We start from the raw sequence: 18,255 nt of genomic DNA, 5'->3' as shown, positions 1-18,255 counted from the left end.
GGTCCTGGAAACTAAACTTTTGCACATAAGATTTAAAGTCAGGCTGCTGGTGACCTCCAGCAGCTTGATCCTATCGCATGTAATGGGAACGGTAGCTCTTCAAAGAGACAGAATAGTTCTGCTAGTGAAGTCAGGAACTAGAAGAAATCATAACTCAAATATTTTTTAATGGACATCGAGACTTGTTCGTATGCTCTTTCCCGGGAAACTGCTGAGACCGTCCTAGAACTTTCACTGAAATAGTCATCTCCAGACTTTGACTCTATCCACTTAGCCCACCAAACAGTAATTGAGGCACACCTTTTGCATTCAATGTGTTATATTTATTTGTGAACACCAAGTATTGCAATATGTAGACTGCTGAATAGTAGAGACTGTTGTAGGCAGAATTCCTGTGGTGGATGCTGGCATTCAAAACAGTGGAAAACCAAGTATGACACACTCCCCGTAGAGTCCTGTCTGGTATTGTTTGGATTTTCCTCTGCTGTACCTCACCGTTCTTCTACAGACAGCTGTTTATACAGACTGAAGGTTGTGAAGATGTTTTATAGAAATTCTATACTTTGTTCTGACATGGCTGAATAGTAAAGTCAGTGTCAGCCTTACTATAAATCACTGGTTTAGGCATGTAATTCTTCCTGAATGTGTTTTTGCTGTGTTCCTGTTACAGAAAAAAATGTGATAGCTGATTTTGACTAGTTAACATCATTATACGATGGGACAAATGGCATTTTTAGAATGTAAAAACTGTATGCAACTGTTAAAGTATTCTTGTTGTGCCACTGACTAATCTTGAAGTTTTGAAATTATGAAAACATGTAAACTGGTTCTTTTCAAGAAGATAATTTTATGCCTTATACTGAGGATGTGAAGGGAGCTTTTAAACCTCCATTGTGTTGTAAAATTTTTATGGTTGTGCTCCAAATCTGTCTGAGAACCAGTATTTTTGCTGCCCTACGTTCTCTTCCTTCAAAAGATACTCAGTTAAGGTATTTTAAGGATAATTATTGTAAATGCATATTTGTCCTGAAGTTACCATTGCAGAAGTAAAGATAAAAGTTTCTGTTAGAGTAAGAATCTATGCTGCATCAGATACCAGTAGCATATAAAGCACTATTCTTCCAGAGACTGTTGGATAGACAAAAATAAACAGGAAGAATCACTGGTGGTCTATGGAAGAAACATAGTGGTGAGCTCATAAATGCGAGTAGGCAGGCAGAACAGACAAATCCCACCACCCTGGGGCAGTTGTATAAGGATGCAGGATCTGTCAGGCCTAAGAGATTTTTCCAGTGATCTGGAGTGCTACAAACATTGAGTTTGCCCTGAACAGTTCAAACAAGCAAAGAAGAAACAGGAACCTTAATGTGTAGTCTTACCTAGATTTTGCTGAGTAAAAAGTACTTTTTTTTTTAAAGAAAAAACCAAACAACCATATTTAGAAAGAGTTGACCAACCTAAAGAAAGCATTGACAAATTATGATTTGTCTTGTCTGTATCTCTGCTTGCCTGTAGCTACAGGCAGCAGTACCAGAAATAGAAAGATGAAAAGTCATAACTGACTGTCTGCCTGAGGAATAAATTTCTGTCAGCAGAAGGTAAGTTCACCTATGGCACTGTCTGTTCCAAAAATGCTCCTTGTCAGAGGAGAGACAAGGCTGAAGTGCAGCAAGCAGGGCAGGGGATTTAAGAGCCTACTGTGGTAGTTTCCAGGGAAATACCTAGCGGGGAGTAGGACATGTTTCTTCTCCCATATGGCCTATCTGAATGGAACAAGTTAGAAAATCACCCTTTTTTGCAGTCATTTGTTTTGTTTGTCTTGATGCTAAACAGATTGCAAGTCCTCAGACAGCAAATACTATTGCATATAGTCCTGAAACTACCCATCATTAAAGTATGATATGTAGCCATTCTCAAACCAAATTAACTGTTTTACCACCTGTGCAGAGAGCAAATTCTTTAATGTGCTTTTCTGTTTTTCAGGATTTTGTCAAAAGAGCACATGATGTGTTCAAAACCTTGGCATAGACGGTGAAATTCCTGAGGCTAGGTAGTTAAAACGAGAAATTCACTGTTGTTTAATACCTAGGGAAATCCTTATCATTGGTACCAAAGAGTTAAAATTCTAGTCTTTTGAATCCAAAAATCTGATTTATTGCTGTTGAGATTGGGCCTTAGGAAATAAATGCAGTACTGTGATGTGGTGTGGAATTCTGTACTTACGCTGTTTCAGGAGTAAGTCCAAACCACAGACCTGAAAAAGACAATGCTACTACAGTCAAATCTGGCCGAAGTTGTTTTCAGCATAACACGGAATAAGTGATATGTTTGGCACAACAGAGCAAGTGTCAGTAATATGGCTGGACTCCATTCTAAGTGAAAATAGGAGCTGTATCTTATGTGGTTTACCCTTTGCTAGTCATTGAAAGCAGATTCCTTTAAATAAAACAGTATCTTCTTTCTTCATGACATTTCCTTTTCTTCTCTAGTTTCTTCCTTCTCCTAAAAAAAATTAATTGAAAACCTCCAAGGAAAACTTACTGCTGAATTTAAATAGTCTCTCAAAATGAAAAGAAAAAAGAAACCAAAATATAACCCAAAAAACAGCTTAAGCAACAGCATGAAAAATTATTATTTTTCTAACTCTTACAAGAAGATATAGTATGTATACCACTTAGTATCATGGCAGAGTGTTAAGCTCTTGGAAACTTGCTAAATATCAGCCCACTGATGCCTGTTAATGTGGAATGAAATTTAAATAATTTTTGACATCCAGGATAGATCTGCAGTTTGGATGTATAAGTGGAACTGAACAAATCATTTGACACTCAAATAATACCTTTGTACTATTATTAGAAAGCAGAAAATCCTAAGGGGAAGAAAGCATTAAAACATTTTCCTAGCAGAACCTGATTTGAGTTGATTTTTTCCAGGGTGTCTAAAATTACTTTGAATTGTGATTTTTTTGTTCCTTCCATAGGTGTCTCTGAAAGTTATGTACCTGCATGCATACAGGTTAACAGGCTGTGTTAGACAGAATGAAAGAATCATGTTTATCGCTCACTATAACTGTCTCCCTATTTTTTGTTTTATTTTTGTTCCATGCAAGCTAATGTGACCTTGCTTTTCTGTGTTTCTGTTTATATTCAAATCCATACAAAGCTTTTTATTGTTTCCACTGAAAATTCTTCAGTAAGCGTGAATCTTTGTACTCCTTTCACATAGCATTTTCTGTGGAACATATGAGGCTTCCCTTGCAAGGGAATGCTTCTCTAGTGCTCATTTGACCTTTTTCTCTATGAAGTGTATAATGTAGGGGACACTGGGCCAGTATTATCTGCAGAGCTAGGTTCACAGCTAGCTGGAAAGACAGTCATCATGTGCTTGTGTTTCTTCTACTTCTGACTAGAGATCAGATTCCAGCATACCTGTGTCCACATCAAATGACCCCGTTTAATTTCATTTCTTTAATACAGACAATATTTGCATGTTTCTGAGTCTCAGGGTTATGGAGTGAGACAGTAGCTTTTCCAAGAAAAAAACATAGAAACATCCAACTTAAGAGACAGCTCAGGAAATTCTTGATGTGTGTTCAGAAGATGTAAAGACTATAGCAGGAAGAAGAAGAAACAGATATGGACTGAACTTTGGACATAAACATTGTTCTAACAAGTGCTTAACCATTTCTTTGTACGCTACTGAAAAGTGTACTTGGGGAGAGGGAGAGTTGTTCTGATTGGTATTCTTTCTGCAGATGAGGAAGTGTACATGGAAGCAGAAGGAGGGAAAAAGAAAGATGCAGCCTTTTACAGAACAAAATTTTTGTATCTGTTAGTAAAAGCAGCAGATATAGACCTTTCATATGTTTCTTCTCGTTCCCTGTCCTTCAAAAATAAAATTTACTGCAGAGGAGAGCTGGCCTAGGGATGACTTCAGGTTTAAAATGAGATGGTCATGGAGAATGGAAAGGGAAGTTGGATGTTCTCCTAACTAATGATACTTACAAGAACCAAGGCCAGAGGTAAGGCAGCATCATTTTACCTGAATGTTGCCTTTGCTGGAGAAAACAAGATGAACAAAACAAGCTGTGAAGTCTGAGAATGTTTTCTTTTGGAAGTCATCCCATCAGGACTTCTAGCCATATTGTCAGCTGAGTATGCTGAGTCTGAGTATTGACTGAACAAAGGAAAAGGATGCTAGTGAATATGGAGTAATGTTACTCTCTTGATGAGAAGCAGCTGTGTTGGGTTTTTTCAACAAAGAATCCTTTCTTTTAAGGGTAGGTAGATGAGATAGCTGAAGAAAGATACTGAAGTGTCTTCATACTTCTAATGAGGATAGTAACAGTATCTTTGAGCAGATAACAGATAATAGTTTTTGCAATGTTTTGGCAGAATTGAACTTTTGAAAGTAGCAGATGCGTTTATTTTGCAAAAAATTCACTCATGATTCTGTTTTCAATACTCCTTTCCAATATCTTCAGTCAAAAGAGACAATGTGTAGTCCTTTTAATGCAAATTATTCTTGACTTTCTTTGGCTGGCTTTTATAGTGCCATCTACAGAAATACTATTAATTGTCTTACTCTAGAGGAAATTAAGAAGAGTTGTACACAAGGGTGTTTTCTTCTTTTTAAAGAGACAGTTCACTTCAGTAATGGGACTACTGATTCATATTCCCTTACATCTATTGCTAGCATACCAGCTAGTATAATGCTGAAACTGATTAAATCTGTGCAAACACTTACATATTTCTCAATTTGGTCTTTGCCTTGAGTTAAAAACTATAGCAGCATGCAAGGTACACCTTAGGGTTTTTTCACTTTGAAATCTATGGTCTATAAAGTCTGGTTTAAAGCATATCTTTTCCTCCACCCAGATGAAACAGTCATTCCAGAGGTGTCTGCAGCCCCATGACAAACTTGAGGGAACCAAATGAGATTTGAGACTGGAAGATACAATAAAATTATTGGGAACCTGTCTAGAGGATTCGTTGGCAATAAGTACCTCAGTTGGGCATCTAACCAATGTGCATAAGCTAGGAACCTCGTTTGCTTCATAAAGTCAATGGAGAGTTAAGAGGCTTTCTCAGGGAGCCCCTAAGGTTGATGCTCATTCAAAACAGTCTTTTTAGGGAACCTTCCTGTCATCGCTACCTGTGTAAAAAGACCCAGGGGGGACTAACTTCCAGGCCTTCCTTCCTGATGTTTTTATTCCTTAAAGTCCTAGGTACTACAGAAATGGCACAAAAGCCAGCACAATTTCCAAGCTGACCTAGCATAAATAACTGCCCAAAAGCTGTTCTTTGCAAGGTAGGTAATCAGAAGGAGTAAGAGTTACTGCTTAAAACAACTGCCATGGAGTGGAAATATATTTAGAGTGATAAAAAGGGTGGAATACAAGAATTCCTTTGGGTGGATGTTATCAAAAGCTACCAATTTGCTACAGAACACTATTTCAGTGGGGTAAAAAAAAGCTGTGGAAAATACAGTAAAGTGAAATGACGTTAGCCTTTTTGTATACACTAGTGGAATATTTTGTAAGTCTTGTAAGAAAAAAATTTATTCTAATCTTCCCTTCTAACTTTTGACTTGATTAAGCCAGCTGCTGAGTTATATTGTATTTAACGTACCTTCAGATGTGATAAATTCCAGATATGATAAATTCTAGAGAGAGTCAGTCACTTGCAAACCGAGATTAGATGAGATACTTAAGAACTTTAAATTGCATTTAGGTAAGTGCAATGTAATTGCTGCTATATTGAGTCTAGCATTCATTTCTAAATCAGTCTAGTATAGTCTAAATAATTAGCTGATAACTAAGAGGTTTTTAACATCTTTGTATACATTTTGCTTTATAAAGTGTGGACAGACAAAAAGGAAACTTGTAATGACTCTTCATAGCTGCAGATGGGGGAAAAAGGAACTGTCCATTGTGTGTGTATGTACATATATTTCATTTTAAAACTCTCAGAATTAATATTTTATTTCAAATGTATTCAGTTATCTAAGACTGTGAAATATATGTGAAAGAATCTCATTCAAACACACTGAAGTATATAAAAATACAAAGAAATCAGATACTGTCTCGTTTTAGCAGTCAAATTCAACAAAAGGTACTCTGTATTTACAATGATGTAATGTTACAACTTGAGTGCTGAGGCTACCAGACAAGACTAGACAAAGAGACTTTTAAAAATACCATTCTAATTAAACTAGTCCCTTGATGCAGATCACTGATGGTGTTTTGGCCTTGCTCTTGACTTTTTAACACCAAGAGGTATTTCTAATGGCTGTGGCTAAGAGCTGTAAGCCCAGCTCTGCTCATGATCAACTAACACCTGTTGTGGTGAAAAGCTATTTTAGTTGTACAGTCCCAGGATTAGTTTTATAGACCAAAATAAACCCTTGTCACACAGTTAAGTGAATAACTTTAGACTTCGGAAAAAATATGCTGAATGTGTGGTCTAAACCTACTGAAATACATATGGAATATTAAAGCAGTACTGGAAAATGGGCCTATGCTGATGTCTCAGCTGGTGCAGGAAAGTAAATCTTCTCCTCTGTCACTTTAATACTTTCAGGAGTTCTGCCTGTCTCTCTGGTTTACCTAACTGACAGTCAGACACAATTTGTTTAAAAAGAAGGTAGCATTTAAATCATGATAATTTGAAGAGACCTTAAAAAAAAAAAAAAAATCACAAATGATCATGTGATTGACTCTAACATATTATCTTGCTGTAACAACTCATTAAAATCAATGAAAGACCTAATAAAGGAAAATACAGAACTTCTGCTAATGCATGTCATACAGGCTCAAGCATTGCATAATTTTTTTGTTTTCTTGTTACAGTGCAAAGGTCTTGGCTTAATACTGTAAAGGTGCCATGTAGCATTTATATTAGATACCGTTAGGCAAGAAAATATTTAAGACCTAACCAAGTAATAACACATTTTCCCCATGCAACACTGAAAAAGAAACACTAACACAGGACTTGGAATAATGCCTGAAATACAGTTCATTTTAAGTGTCTCATAGAAGTTGTGGTGTTTGCAAAGAAAATGTAAATTATTCTTGTCTTGATAGTTTTGCCCTAGGACTGTTTGATCAATTAGTAATCTGTAACTCCAAAGACGTTGTATATTGTTGTTTTTTTTTAAAAAAAAAAAATATAGTTGTCAAAGCCATATGGAAAAAGGTGTAGTCAGTTGCTAGCTAAAATTACTGTCTGTTTAATAGGAAGAAATAAGAACTTCTGAAAACAGTTGCTTTTGTGTTGGTGTATATACACTTTTAATTTGCAGGATAAGTTAGTAATATTTTGATTTTCCAGTCTGAATCGCCTTTAGAGTGACTTTAAGTGTAGGATAGATGAAGCGTGAAATTAAACAGATGTGTCAAGCCATATACAGCACAGGTTTTGATAATTGTTAAAACATATCAACAGGGCCTTTGATGTTTGTTTGATGTCTGAGCAATTCTTTTGACCTTGAGGAGGAGAGATGTACATGGAGTAGAATACACACTAATGCGAGTATTCCCTCTGTTTAGATCTTAAAAAAAAAAAAAGGCAATCTACTAAGTCTATTGGCTAGTCCATGCTAGGAACTAGATTTACTGGATAAATTACAGACTATCTTTTCTTCTCTGCCTTTCTACCTGCTAACCATTAAATATATGCACTGTCATAAGATTTATGGAAGCCTTGCATTCTCAAGATATGAAAATACTACTTTCCTTGTTTATGTCCATTATCTTGTTTGTGCTGCTCTCCAAGGACATAATTATGCCAAATAGGATTAGAATCTGTCAAGTTCTAACAAGAAATCATCTGGAGTGAAATCGTAATGTAATTTTTTTCTTGTTGGGCCTTAGAAAATATGAAGGTCTTCATAGCTAATAAAATGTGACTGGAGAATATAGAGCCTTACATCTTCTAATTGCTTGTGCCTAAAGCAAGCCTACTGTTTCTAGAGATTTTATTTATAAACAGTTTATTTATCTGAAGGTTTGCTGTCTTGAACAGATGCCCAAAATTTGTTTTTTCAAATTAGTTGGTCTTATCCAACTATTGACACATGCAATTTACAGAAAACAGAAGCTGCAATGAGAAGACGGTTTGAAACAATTTGCTTCAGCATCCTATTTGTTTGTTCCCAAGTTAACCACTGTTGTTTGTGCAGAACTATTATGTAGTCATGATATTTTATATAAGTTGAGGATTGTACTGCCGAATTCATTAGTATAACTTCTCATGTACAAGCAGTGAAGTCAGTAGGCTTACTGTGTTGGTGTATTGTGTGTTGTTGCCACCTTTTCCAATTCACTGTCCAAGAGGAATGTTTATTTTTTATGTCAGGTTATGTTTGAATTTTGAACCTAAAGTCATGTCATCATGCATTAAGGTGACGCTCTCAGAGAAACAGAAAGTATTCTGTATTTTTTATATATAAGTATATAGGAATGGGAGATGTTTCCATCTGAACTTCAGATTATTCAATTTCAATAAACTGATGGTTTATGAAGAGACTGGAGGAGCTCCCCTGTTAGTATGAAAAAAACCATAACCTCTCCAAAATGATAGTGTTTAGTCTTTGTCTGGGATGAATTAGATGAGGATTTACAGATACACATTTTATTTTAAGGGTACAATTTTAACACAGTTATATAATAATACACATAAAGATTTACATACAGTAATTGTATATCATATATAACAATACGAATGATATTTAATGATAGGTTTGGTGTATAATACCATGATGGGAAATAAAAAGGGGAAAAATCTTGGGGTATCATTGAACTGAGGACAATGGTGGATCAAAGACAAAAAACTGTTTATTCCAATAGTTATTCAATGTTCTGTAATTCTAAGTGCATTTTTAAGTTTATTGGCAATCTCATCTCTGAGAATACAGAGCATGTATACTGTGATAACTATGAAATACAAACTTTTAATTAAAATATGGATAAAAGGAGATAACAGTTCCTTTAGGTGGTTGCTAAGCAAATTTTTTGCATTAAAATATTTATGTTCACCGGAAGAACTGCATTCTGTGCTTAAAAACAATCCTTTGACATGTATATATTTAAATCAGCTTAAAGATCAAATACTGCTTCTTGTCCAGTTAAATATGTAGCTTCCCTTTTGCCTATTTAGAAAACAGTAATGTATTTTAGTTGCATATTTATTATATTTTGAGGTTTTGTGTATGTGCGTAGTTACTGTGGTTTCCTCTTAATTTCTGGTCACTGAAGGGTTAGTAAATTGTTGAGTGTTGTGATAAGAATAAAAACATTACCAGGAGGAATTTAAGGTCTGTGAAACCTCAGTGTTATGTGTTTGCTGGTGATGATATGTAATCAGATCTTCTTTTGATTCTTACTTATTTTTAAATCTTTGGGATGGGCATGTACAGCAGAATGGGTATGTATGCTGGATTTGAACAGAGAAGCTACTTGTTCTGTTTCGGCAAACAGGAAATTTTTACATGTTCATACACCCAGCAGAGAAGCAAAAAGTGGTCGTATTGACTGGCTTGTTTTGTTGCTAAGCCATGGTTCTACTGCTTAATTGTAACTAGAAGTGTAGTATTTTTCTTATCCTCTTGATATTTATGCTTTTCAGTGCAACATAAAAAAAAAATGCACTGGTATTGGAAACCACTTAGTCACAAATGTACTTTATTTTACCTTACAGAGTTCTAACAGACTTACTGTTTAAAGTTACAAATCCTATTCAACCAGAAGCTGCCAGTACTCCTGGAAATCATCTCCATTCGAGCTCAATTAATAGAGGAGTTGATATTCTAAGGACATTTCTCAAAACTTGTATTCTTTTTGCTTCTCTCTGGACCTTGGCTTGCCTTAATCTTTCTTAGGCAATTAGAAATAGTTTTGTAAAATTCATCTAACTACTTCCCAGGGAAAAGTTTCCTGTGCATACTTTTTCCAGAATTGCAAGGAGTATTTTTTATAAAATACTATTCTCTTTAAAATAACTAGATGAAATTTAAAGAAACATTTCCACAATAATGTTGCATCTTTCAGGTTTTTCCATAAGTCAGTTATTTTTAATTCTATTTCATTTTACCTTTTTTGTCACCAGTTCAGTGCTAGCAGAAACTTCCAGAGAAAATTCAAATTAAACAAGTGTCATTTGGACGTGACTTTTTTAAATAAAAACTTGCTTTAGTTACACAGAAATGTAAGCATCAGATTATTTCGATGAGGCTGTGGAAAACAAAATCAAATTCTCCCTAATCTAATACTAATTTTCTTTTCTTGTTTCTTAGGATTGAATTCCGTAGAACTTTTAATGTCAAAGAATCCTTTGCTGTATACTTAAAAACAAATTAAGTACTTGTAAGGTAGCTTTCAATGATAGAGTACTTCACCAGAGGTTAACAGATATGTCTGCAAGAAGTAAGAATTTGCCTGTTCATGCCTCAGTCACACGCCTCTAACTAGTTTTAATGTACTTACATGACTACTGTGCACAATATAGGATGTTGAAAAGAAGCCACAGTATTTTCTCATCTTACAGAGAAGCATAGAATGGGTTATAAGGTTGTCATTTTGCCTTTGATTATATTGAAGAAATAAGGTTTTCGTGTTAATTATCTGAATGAATTAATGAAAATCATCATATAATGATATACTTGGTTATATGAAGCAAGACTGATGATAAATAGACATAAATTAATCCACATCAGTAATCTGGGAATCTTAATTATGTGTGGCTTTTTGAAAAAGCAAACAACAAAGCTGCTGAAGTATGTTAACTGAAATTGGTAATGAAAAGAAACTAGAAAGGGATTTTTTCATTTTTTTCTAAAAACACCCTCCCAGTGTTTTCTGTCTGTTTGTAACTTAAAGTATGTTAGCAAATATTTGAATGAATCTAAACTAAAGGTCATTTCTTTAGAGGGGATGACAGAGGAACAGAGCAATCCTCAAGGTGCCTCATGCCGGTGCCTTCAAGTAAGTCATTTCACCACATCGTGGCAATTTGGCCAATAAGCAGAGTATTTTTGGTTCAGTGATGGACTGTTGTGCAAACTCTTGGGGATTCCACAACTGGTTGCAGTTAAAAATGCTCAGAGTTTGAAAGTCCACTTTTGAATGATACGTCCATCATAGCAATCATAGTAGTTTGCTAGGCTACTGATAGTTTATCAGTGAGCAAGGTACAAGAATAAAAGAATGGGCTTACTTAAAGCGTAGATTTATAATAAGGAAAAATCAGAAAATATTCAAATTACTTAGAACTGCAGTTAACAAGGATCATCTTTACCTGTTCCAGCTTGTCTAGCATGTCTAATAAGCCCATGTAAGCTCTTCCTGACTTTGATGTCAGAAAGAATTCCTAAAGGAACTCCTACTTTTTTAAATAGCAGATGGAGTAATACAGAAGAGTTGCTCCAAACAACTTACACCTTTTATGTGTCATGGCTGACTGATACAGTCTTATTTATCTTCCCTTCAGAAGACTTTGGTTTGTGTTGTCAGTTGGACATCTTGCGGTATTGTATAACGTTCCTCTGTGTGTCCCAGCTTTCCCAGGATTCTTTGGTTAACTTTTCTGTTTTATCTTGAATATATTACATTCTTGGTTTTAAGCTGCAGAGTGCTTTCTCTGCATGTAGTTTCCTTAAAACCAAACATTGTAACTGCGTAAGTCATATACAGATGCATTTGTATATATGCGTACACATGAAATACCAGTGGCACAAGGTTCCTTGAAGATTCTTGCTAGCTTGTTCTGAATTTTGTATAGACACTGCAAATTGTGCAACTGTTCTTTCTGTTTCTCTAACAGAAAGTTATTAGAGTGATCAGGAAGTGCATCCCACCTAGGTTAAATTCTAAATAATGATGAAGCTGAATCATTCATTAATGGTACCTGAGAGTCAGCCTGGGTTTGGCAGAACTCATGTGACTGGGTTTGGTCTGGGTGTCGTTAATAATGTGCATCTATCTCGCAATTCAGGTATTACTTGCCATTTTGTTCTTACATAGTAATGGGGATATTATAAAGGTATTTTACAATAACAGACTACTTACTACTTTGTTATTAAGACTTTGAGGATCATGTTGTTTTATTCCAATATCATATAAGGATGATATATTCAATGAAATACTCTGTTTTTTGTAATATTTTAGTAATCTCCTTTTTACACTTTGAAATTGTGGGAGAGGATGATATAAAGGGTTCTTGTTTGTAGGAAAAAATGTGGGGAAGAATTGGAGAAAGGCATTTTCCCATGTGAAAACATTCCATTCAGTGCAGAAAATGTTGCATAACCTTATTTTCTGTCCTTTCTTCTAACCCCATCTGATTTTCCTGGTTTTTTTCCTTTATTTTATTATTCTTTCCCTAAAGTAAGAACAAAGATGACTTGTGAAGATTCTCAATAGTGTTTTTGCTTTAGAATTATTTTGTTAATTTTCATAGCTGCCTTTGATACAGTACAATAAAATTTCAGATGTGTTGGCAAAACTTGCATAATCTTGATTTAGTTTTTCTTTTTTCCAGATGTTTTATTTTAACCTATAGTCTCATTAATAGAGTCTAGACTTAGCTTCAGGTGAAAATATAAAGCTTTGGGAATTAGAGGAAAATATTTATTATCTGGAATATGTGGAGAATTTGAGTAGGAGATTAAAGCATGCTTAGTAGTTATGGATACACGTTCTGAAATTATTCTTTACAGCCCTTGAGTATAAACATTTGTGCCCTTTATACATGTATTTTGTATCTGTGGTGCTTTAAACACTACAATGAGGCAATGAAAAGTTGAGCATTTGAGTTCTGGCATAAGACTGAGCTCAGTATGAGTATAAAATTACAGGTGTTTCTTAACTGAAAAATAGGGCTGCTTCTCATTGTCCTATGCAGTTGCAGTGCTTTTTTGTATCAATAAAACTGTTAGAGAATTTAAATTTTTCTTCTGTAATTGTACAGCAGATATACCTTACATTTTGTTTTATGAATACCTGTAAAAGGCAGGATGGTTATTCGAGATAAGACTGTCTTTGCTCCAGCAGAGGGGTGAAACGTAATTATCTCTGCCTCTCTTCCACCCTGTTTCTCTTCACTACTTCTTCCTCCCCATATGACTTCATACACACCTCATACAGCATGATTGCTTAAATCACTGCCTAGACGGTGGTGTAGGAGGTATACATGGAGGCAGAGGAGAGGCTTTCCGGAGCTGCTGGTTCTCTTGCAGAGCTGGATGGCGTGGACACAGAGGCTTTATGCTATGCCCTGCTTTTGCCAGTTGCTAAGGTGAACCAGAGTGAGGGGACAAGTACTCTGCTGCTGGACAAGGGCTCTAATTCGACCTGAAAATATCTTTAGGAGCATTATTAGTCAAGCCCTTTAGTTTTCGTTATTCTTTTGAGAGATGTTGTGTTCATTTGGAAAATAAATACTAATATCTACCACCATGTAGCAGAGAAAAAATTCCCTTTAAGTAAAAAAATAATATGACAGAATACCAATAGTGGAGAAAATGGGGGAAAGGGTAACCTTTCTCACAAAAGAAGTTTTTAAGCTGAAGTAAACATTGTTCAAGTGTTTGCCCTAACAATCCCTTAAGGATTTTTTTAGCAGCCACCTGGAATGGCCACCGAAGAATAAATTCAGAAACCAGGGTCCTCTGTTAGGAATGCCTTGCTTGTGTCCTGCAGTGAAGGGTTTGTCTTAAGACCAAACAAAAATAGGTGGTAGACTGAACTTCCCATGATGAGACAGGAGAGAGATGAGCTCTCAGAACTAGGATTTGGACCAGTTGACAGATTTACTGATCATAATTGATTTGTAAAAGAGCACTTGAAATTATAGAGAGTATAGAATATTGTGATTGTGTTTCCCCTAATATTTCCAGGTCCTCAGCACATAGAGGATAGTATAGGAGCGTTTGGGTACTTCTTAATGTAATACTGAGTAGAAGTCATGAAAGAATCAGTGCAGAGATTGTTGGTCACAAGAGGGAGGATCAGCTGATGTTGAAGTGTTTGGTGGTTGTACATGCGTTCATACTGCTTTCATTTATGCTTTCATTTGCTGTCACCTCTCTTCCCATTGTAGTTTTGCTTGGAGAGCAATTGTTTTAGCTTGTTTCTTTCTGCTTCCTTCCTGTGAAAAGGGAAAAGAAAAGCAGATAGATTACAATATGACAGAAATTTGTCAGGCGTTTCACACAAACCACCAGCAAAGTATACTTTTTAATGCTTTGGGAGATCTTTGAGAGGAAAGAATAAAACCACTGGGGCTTTTTCTCCAGTCTACAAATATCTATAGACAAATTTATTTTCTTAGAGAAGCTGGATTGTATTTGTAGTGTCAACAAAATTAGCAGGGAAGTTTTCCTGCTGTCTCCCTTTTGAAAGTGAATATCTAACAGAAGAATGGTATACTGTGTCTGAAACCATATTGGAAAGAATTCAGCCAGTCTGTACATTATTAAGGGATATCAAAGATGTATTGGCTATGTATCTCCTGTTGGGCTTTCCTAAAAATCAGTGGTTGGAGACAGGCACCAAGTTCCTGGCATCAGGGCAGGGCGTTTCAAGTGATAACCTACCATGTCTTTAGGAACGCTTTTTACCTAGATTATTCCGTATTCCCTATACATCTACTACACATCAAAAATTCTTCCTGTTATTCTCAAGTCATGGCAAATTCTAAATTAATATTCTTAAGATTCTTAGCAATTTCAGCCTATTTAATGTGGAGGTGCTGTTAATGCAGGCATCAGAGCACCTCTCATATGAGAAGAGGCCAGAAGAGAACTGGTTTTGTTCAGCCTGAAGAAGTAGGGTCCCTGCTGCTGTCTACAACTATCCAGTATGCAGGTGTGAAGAAGGCTGAGCCAGGCTGCTCAGGATCAAATTCTTTGTTTTCCTTTCATTCTGAGTAGCCATTTTAATTTGTGCAGTTTGGTATATGCACCATATGGGCACATGTACACACATTGCTGCAGTAGCTAAAAAGGAGAAAATAGTTTTGATGGCTGCCTTTTATATTGAAAATAGATTAAGGTAATCTGTACAGCCTTCAATTCATCAAATAAGTACTATGACCACGTATTTGACTTTCAGAATAGGAAACAGCATTCATGCTTGAGAGCACTGTTAAAAACTTTACTGTCTTCAGTGTCTTTTAAAATGAATTAATGAAAAAATACTATTTTTCTCTGCAGTGCTTGCTCTCTCAGCCGAAGTTCTGGGCCATTCAGACATCAGCTTTACTCCTTCGGACCAAGCTTGAGAAAGGAAGTACTCGCAGAATGGAACGGGCAATGAAGCAGACTCAGGTAAGACTTCCAAGCTGCCTTGTTATAGGTAGGGGTTCTTTATATATCAAATGGAAACAGGCAGGAGTTAGGAGTTTCTGCAGTTGCTCTCTGCAAACTGTACAATGAGATAATTTTCTAATTACGTCCCTAAATTAGATGCATAAATCACAAGTCCTTTTATGTCTGCCAGTCTTGAGACGAACTCCTATATGTACAAGTAATAAATGGTCACTTTCTTTCAAAAACATGACAACTTTTGGAAGATTGAGATTAAAATCTGTTTTCTTAGCTCTAGTTTCTGACTTGTGATCTGAGGAGTTTTTTAAGTAGAAGGTCATGAATGTAAAGCTGCTACTGCTAGCATTTTTTAATAGTTTTTACTCAAGTCAATCATCTGTAGAAAACACTGAAACTTGTAGATAGTCATTGGTATTGTGAGAATAAGAAAACACATTTGTGAATAAAGCAGTACTTTTGATTTACCATTTTGATGTGATACTTAGTGATTAGTGTTTTTATTGCAAGTCTGAGGCAGTGATTATATTGTCTTGCTCCAAACAAAGAGAAGATCAGTTTTCAAATACAAAAAAAGAAATTTTAAAATTCTGAAATGTGTCACTAATAGGATTTATTTGAAAAATAATTGTTTTAAAGGAAAGGTCTGTGGGCTATATAAGGATATTTTTTTCTTCATATTACAGTGTTTTGTTAGCTATTTGTCGTCTTTGTGCTATTAAGTCTTGTTGTAGCACATGAACAGCAGGCATTTCTATATGTCCATCAGGCAACAGTCCTGCTGACTAAAACAGCCAGGAATGTATAAAACTTACGATTATGGTGCTGTGTAATTAAATCCTGAAAAGCTGATGTTTCATTTAATATCATTATTGATGCATGGATCTTCGAAGGAGTGCAGCTTGGATGTGCTGCTGCATTTTTCTTCTGCTGAGGAAGGCATAGAGTTGCTATAGTGGAATTGCCTGGGTTCAGTAGAAGTGTCAAGGAAGCCAGGATTCCAAGTCTGGGAGATGTAGCATCTGATGGCATTTGGGAAGCGATCTCGGGATCCTTGATGCCCTAAGCTTTAAAACAGTTGGAATGTTTCCAATGTTTTTGTCCAGCTTGATTAAACCTGAGTACTGGAAATTGTTATACAGTTTGACAGTCTCATAATGAAGTCTTCACGAAGGGGTTATTGTTGCAAGTACAGTTATCTGACTTCATTGTGTGCTGCAACTGCAGTAATATGAAGGATATGATTAGCATGCACTGTAACGTTTCAGGAGGTGACGTCACAGTAGACACAGAATCTGTGGTTTGAAATATTATCTTTAATCTGAGTATGTTTATGTTTTCTTTCATAAAGTTTTCTAGATGTTTGAACATAATGACATATTTGTGTTGATTTGATAGGGTATCAAGCTCAGTTTTCAAAAATAGTTAAAAGTTGTTTAAGGATTGATATGTACTACATTGATCAAATAACTTGGATAACTTTCCATTTAAGGTTTTCATTCCTGAGTTCCATATCAGAATTTTTTAATACCATGGTTTCTAAGAGTTCTAAGGAGGAATCAGAAAACATAGGGTGAATGATGTTATTTTCGTACATAACACGAGTTTTTTTATATATCATCTTCACAAAGATGCCACAGAGCTCATGAGTTCTGCAGCTATTTGTCAGTAGCAAATGGATTTCAAAAGTTTAGAATTTTCATACAAATTATTTTTGTGGGGTTTTTTAGTTTGTTTTTGTTTTTTACAATTTCATTTTTACTAGTTCAGCTTGCTGTAGAAAGATTAGATATTGAAGATTAAGGGAGGAGGTGAGTATAAATATGATTAGATTTCCCCCATTGTTTGCAATATCAAATTTTTGAAGTAATTGTATAAATTCTTGTAAGATGGCTTGAATAAGAAGTGGTAAACTAAATCCCCTGAGTTACTTTAAGGTTGTCTGAAGAGTGCACGAGCCATTATAGGCTCTGACTTATTGATGCTGGGACTCTCCTGTCCTCTTCTACTATAACTCTACATCCTTTCCTTGTTTGCACCCTTACCTGCTTCTACACTGGGTCTGCAAATCCTTCTAACCAGCTTATAAGCATCTTTTTAGATGAATATCAGTGGCCAGGTATATACTGTTTTTCAGCCCTAAAGCAAGCCAGGCTACATTGTTGGTTTGTCAAAGACAGGGGGTTTGGGCTACATTGTTTTGTGGACCTGGCTATGTTTGTTTTACTTGTTTTAATTATTTGAAAATAATTGCATTTATTTTTGAAATGAGGGTATATTGGTTGAATTTAGCTGCCACACTCCAAGTATTAAATACATTCCTACTTTACGTTAAACAGTTTTTATGAAATTAATTTGTAAGTATTTTTTTCTAGTTGGAAAGCTTTAAAAGGAATTGGAACGATCATTTTCAAAACCTTTTTCTGATTTCTTTAAAAGTCTGAACTACATGTAATGTAGTCTTTGGAACAGGTTTTAAAATGATCATTCTGGGTACTCTGGACCGTAATTCAGCTAGTAGTTAACTGGCAGGGAGGAGGAGATATTTTTTTTCTTAACTTTTTCTGGATGCTACTGGTTGTCTCTGTCCAGGTTTTGCCTAAATGGGTTTTGGATCCACAAAAGTAAGGTTAAAGATTTCTAAAGCCAGTACTTCTTTCAACCATTTTTCTAAGAAAAGGAAACAGTATTTGAGGCTAAACCAGTTATTTTACATTCCACTAGAATATTTAATCATGACCAGTATAACATATATTGAAGTCTGGGTCAAGGTACTGCCAACCAAAATGTGTCTCTGGATACAGTATGATTTTTTTTTTTTTTTTTTTTTTTTAAGGTCGGGTGTTTGGGTTTTTTTCCATATGGATATAGGTGAGGGAGGGTGAGAAGAGCGAGGTTGGAAAGAAAGGAAACAGGGGGAGGGAGAAAACAGGA

At 35.6% G+C, this 18,255-nt stretch overlaps 1 protein-coding gene across 1 annotated transcript in view; it reads left to right on the top strand.

The window, feature by feature from the left end:
* TTC27 (tetratricopeptide repeat domain 27) overlaps window positions 1-18,255 on the top strand; it is a 133,521-nt gene that overhangs the window by 56,893 nt on the left and 58,373 nt on the right. Inside the window, exon 10 of the mRNA XM_059834758.1 lies at window positions 15,211-15,324. Coding sequence (XP_059690741.1) covers window positions 15,211-15,324 — 114 coding nt within the window. The remainder of the gene's footprint in view (window positions 1-15,210; window positions 15,325-18,255) is intronic.

Source organism: Gavia stellata, chromosome 2 (assembly GCF_030936135.1).
Source record: "Gavia stellata isolate bGavSte3 chromosome 2, bGavSte3.hap2, whole genome shotgun sequence".
NCBI classification, from domain to species: Eukaryota; Metazoa; Chordata; class Aves; order Gaviiformes; family Gaviidae; genus Gavia; species Gavia stellata.
Note: the sequence above shows the minus strand (reverse complement) of the source record. Positions and strands in the feature narration are given on the sequence as shown.